Genomic DNA, 4,272 nt, shown 5'->3' on the forward strand with positions numbered 1-4,272 from the left:
GGGGGCTCTTTCTACGTCAGTTTGTTCTCTTCCGTGACCAATACACGTCCACCACCTGTCGAAAATAGGCACTTCAACTTTTCTCGTATTGGTCTAAAAACAATGTTCACGTTTTCATCCAATCATATCATCCTGCCGTTTTACGCAGTACAGTAGCACGGTACCGTCAGTTGTAGTAGCATGCCGTCGATTGGTGCGCATTACCACCTTCCAACGCCGTCCACCAGGGCTTTCCCGAGCTCGTTTCGGCCCCAAGACAACACCGAAGATGACTATGAAGCCTACGGTGCCGATCGCCACGCCGCCGCGGCGCTGAGAGGCCTTGTCGTTCGCTCGAAAGATGAAAATGCCAAGACAGAACCTCAAATTTCGTCCCCCGACGTTGAAATGGTGGCCAAACCTGCTAAAAAGAAGCGAATCTACAAGAAACGGAAGGCCACACACACGATTCGCAAAGAGGAGATGCAGACGCTCGAAAAGGAGATTGAAATGCTGCAAAAAGAACTGGAAATGCTGAAATTAAAGACCATGGTGGAACAAGGCGACGAGTCCCAATCCGACAAGAAGCGCAGAGCTAAAACTGCAGTTCTAAGAGAGGCAGTCCAAGAGCAGCACTTGGTACTAGCCAGAGCGCAGGCGATGGTAGCAGGCCACTCGCAACAGTGTTTGTATCGCGTCCATCCGACAGAGATGAGAATTTGTCTTGGAAGAGATAAAGACGACAGAATGAGGACGTTAAGTGCCTTGAGAGGACCTAAACTGAACGAAGCTAGGCGATTTTTAATGGAAAGGATGCAGGGCTTGAGTCCTACAGCCCCGTATTTCCAGGAAGAACGGTACGATACTATGGACGGGGATTACTGCATTGCACGGTTCGATGTGACCCCATTCAGAGGAGCCAAAGGAGGGGTACAGGAAGTGTTTGCAGCATTGCAACAAGCTGTGTTTAATGCCGAGATCATTATTTCCGAGTCGTCGGGGAATATTACTATTCGGGAGGATGATGAACTGGGAGACGAGAATTTATCACACATGCGCTTTGTGTCACAAAGTTCCTTGGGCATACAACTTGAGACAAACCTCGTGTTGTTCTCGGACTGCGCACAGTATCAAACAGAAGACACTCGATTCGCTGAAAATGGTCGATACGCGATCATGGCGTCGGATTTTGTGGATCAAGACGAGAGATACCCGTACAGGCCGAATGAACGCATTAGACGGGACTCCACGACTGTCACGATGGTCACGTCGTATCGAGATAGTAAAGGGGGTGAAGATGAGCTTGTGGTGGTTGTCACGCGATGGGCGCTGAACATTGTGAGACATCCTGCTATGACGGTATCTGGTCAGGTATTGGATGAACTGCGGAATTCTCACGTACGGTGGGCGGACTTGATGTTTAATTGCGTACGTCAAGCGCTCGGACTGCCGATAGCGCAATAGAGTGTGGAGCTGCAAGATTCCGCGTAATAGCGACTTCAAAAGCGACTAACATCAATAGAGTTCCCGCTTTCTGCGTGCTGTGGGCGCAGAAAGCGGGAACTCTATTGATGTTAGTATAGCACTCGTGGCTATTTAAAAAAATCTAAGTTTGCTGTATGCGTTACGAAAGTACGTCAGTACAACTCTACATTTCATGTAAGAAATGAAAGGTAATAAGACATTTGAAGTGAATTCAATCGAAAGCTCATTTATTCGAAATTGCCTACTTGGTGCCCAAACCGTTACTGGTGTGAACGCCAAAAACTCAGTCGGTAATACGAGGAATTTTCATAATCCAGTAGTGGTGTACTGATTTTTTTTAGGAAAATAGCCGTTTAATCAGCAGCACTGTGTTCAGGACACGTTAAGTTCGTTATATTGCCAATTGCGAACTTAACCTATTTAGTGATACTGACTTGCTATGCGTTGCTGCGGCGTGTAGATAGCTTCTTCCTTTGTCTCCCCCTGTAGGTTGGCACACCACACAAAGTCGATGGTCTCCAACTCAAACTCAACTCTGAGCTTCCATGGTAGGATTTTAGCAGGTTCCCAGGTTAGTTCACGATAGCCGACCAACTGTACCTCTAAACTGTGTACCCAGCGCTTCGCATAGAGGCGCTCTACGTCGTACATTTCTTGTTCTCCTCCGCGTCTTGCATGCATCTAGGCGAATAACCCCGTACCTCTCTGGTTAGTCGCAGTACTGGCCAGAGCATCTTCGGTACTGGAGGGCGCGACGGTTGATTCCGATTAAGCTTAAGCTTAGAAGGAGCCGTCAGCCGTTCGTTTAAAACTTCATGCGTGCTTTTTGCGCTTGTTAGGTGGAGGCATCTTGCAAAAACGAAAGTGCTGCGAAATGCAAGAAGTCGTTATGCATATAGGATTGCTGAGGATAAACCAATATTTTGCTGTAAAAATTTGCAATGTGGCCTCACTGCAAATATACGTAGTGATTCATCGATTACAGACGTCGAGGTGGCAATTTCGCGACTCACGGAGCGCATTGTACTACAACCCGGAGAATATCTCAAGTTGGGCCATAAAGTGCCAACATTTCAGTTGTGCACTTGCAATAGAATGTTTCGGTAACGCATGCGTGCTTATGATTGCTACTGTTTTTTTTTTTTTAACCCTTTCGTGGTCAATGGGAGCAAACTTAGTATATATTAACACTCCATGTTATGAATTAATTTGATAATTTAGAAAAATCAGTACACTGCTACTGGATTATGAAAATTCCTTTCGGTGATACGCTACCCACTGGGCTCTCGGGTTCGGCACTCCGTCATATGGCCTTCGAGCCATATATCGCACGGTCCAGCGTTAACGTCTGGGTTCTCTTGCATACCTCTGAGAGATCTGACCCGAGGGCTATTGTTTTGAGTGGCCTTCGAAGCCGTGGGCCGCGTCGACTCGGTTAGATAATCCGACCTTCACACTCACGACAGGACTTGCCGCCTAAGGCTAGGAAAGCAGCCATTATCACGATAAGAGAGTAGGGTCGGCGCATCTTGAAATGAACCGGAAGGATGGAGTTGCTAGAGCTTTCTGGCAAATTTGGAAATGATTATCATAGCGGGAAGGATACTTCTTGAGAATAGCTATCGGCTGCGCATTTATACTACTATTGAGTATGGCACTGGTTCACGTGAGGATGTTTGTGAAACCCCTAGATTTCGCGGCGGTTTATGAAAGACAGTTTTAGGGTAGGTAAGATGGAAGGTTAGGCAAGAAATACCTAGGATTTTTTTAAGGAGTAAGTACTGTGACGCCCGACAAATAATTGCACATTCGAATATTGGCTTACCACGTTGACTGAAAGTTCTCGTGCGACTCTAATAGTTGATGGCGCCGCGACCTCCGTTACCGCCGACTCGGTGACAAGTGGCTACTAGAGGCCTGCGACAGCAGACATCCCGTCATGTTGTGAATGGTGGACGGCTTCATCGTTCTTCAGTCGGAAGAGGCCTCCTCCATTGAGGTCGCTGATGGTGAAAGGTGCTGCTGCTGCCACTGCTAGTAACATCAAGTGAGCTTACCATCCGCGCTAGTAAGGTCCTCTTTAATGTTTGTGCAGAGATGTGAGCCAACATTAGAGACTTTTCGCAAGTCACTCCACCCGCACATTATCCCCACAAAGCCAAAAAACAGTCGAGAGACGGTCCAGTGGGGCCAGCAGTGAGGATTGGAGTCCACAGAAATCGCGATTGTGGAGACAGCTTTCTCCACCAAACACGTGTGGTTCACACAACCAACACCACTCGTGGCCACGAGTGCAGCACTTTCAGATCTCCATGGCTGGAGCGCCGCGTCGCAAGAACTTCACAGACGATGGAGACCTGGCTCTGCTGCGCCAAATCCACGCGGAACGCCCATTCCTCCGGCAGCGAGGTGGCATCATGGCAGCGTGGGATGCCCTTGCAACTAAGCTTGTTGTAGACGAGAATTTTCCACGCAACAAGCTGAGTGGCAAGACGGCCAGCGGGCGCTTCGACAAGCTAGTCGAGGCCCACCGTGCTGCAGCGGAGGAGTCGGCGAAGGCGTCGGGCGTGGACGAGGACTAGTCGGAAAAGGTCATCCTGCTTGACGACCTGGTGGCAATGCTTGACGACCATGCAACCAAGACGGCCGCCGCGAAGGAGACCGAGCTCCGAAAGCGCGAGCGCGAGGAGGAGACGTCGCTTGTCGCGCGTCGACTTGCCATCGAGTCGCTTAAAAAGAGCGGAGACGACAGCACGCCCGTCAAGAAGCGCAAGGAGACGGAGTTGAAGGATCTCCTGATCACGCTCA

General features: G+C 49.2%; 2 protein-coding genes across 2 annotated transcripts; both read left to right on the forward strand.

Moving 5' to 3' along the window:
• The first annotated feature begins 129 nt into the window (after positions 1–129).
• PPTG_17029 (hypothetical protein) lies at positions 130–1,507 on the forward strand. The gene has a single exon (XM_008914866.1). The coding sequence runs from the start codon at positions 181–183 to the stop codon at positions 1,441–1,443; it is 1,263 nt and encodes a 420-aa protein (XP_008913114.1). The 5' UTR covers positions 130–180; the 3' UTR covers positions 1,444–1,507.
• Positions 1,508–3,776: 2,269 nt separating this feature from the next.
• PPTG_17030 (hypothetical protein) lies at positions 3,777–4,046 on the forward strand (the record flags this gene model as incomplete). Its single annotated transcript, XM_008914867.1, has 1 exon — positions 3,777–4,046. The coding sequence occupies one exon, from the start codon at positions 3,777–3,779 to the stop codon at positions 4,044–4,046; it is 270 nt and encodes an 89-aa protein (XP_008913115.1).
• Between the last annotated feature and the right edge of the window lie 226 nt (positions 4,047–4,272).

Source organism: Phytophthora parasitica (assembly GCF_000247585.1).
Source record: "Phytophthora parasitica INRA-310 unplaced genomic scaffold supercont2.64, whole genome shotgun sequence".
Classification (NCBI taxonomy): Eukaryota; Oomycota; class Peronosporomycetes; order Peronosporales; family Peronosporaceae; genus Phytophthora; species Phytophthora nicotianae.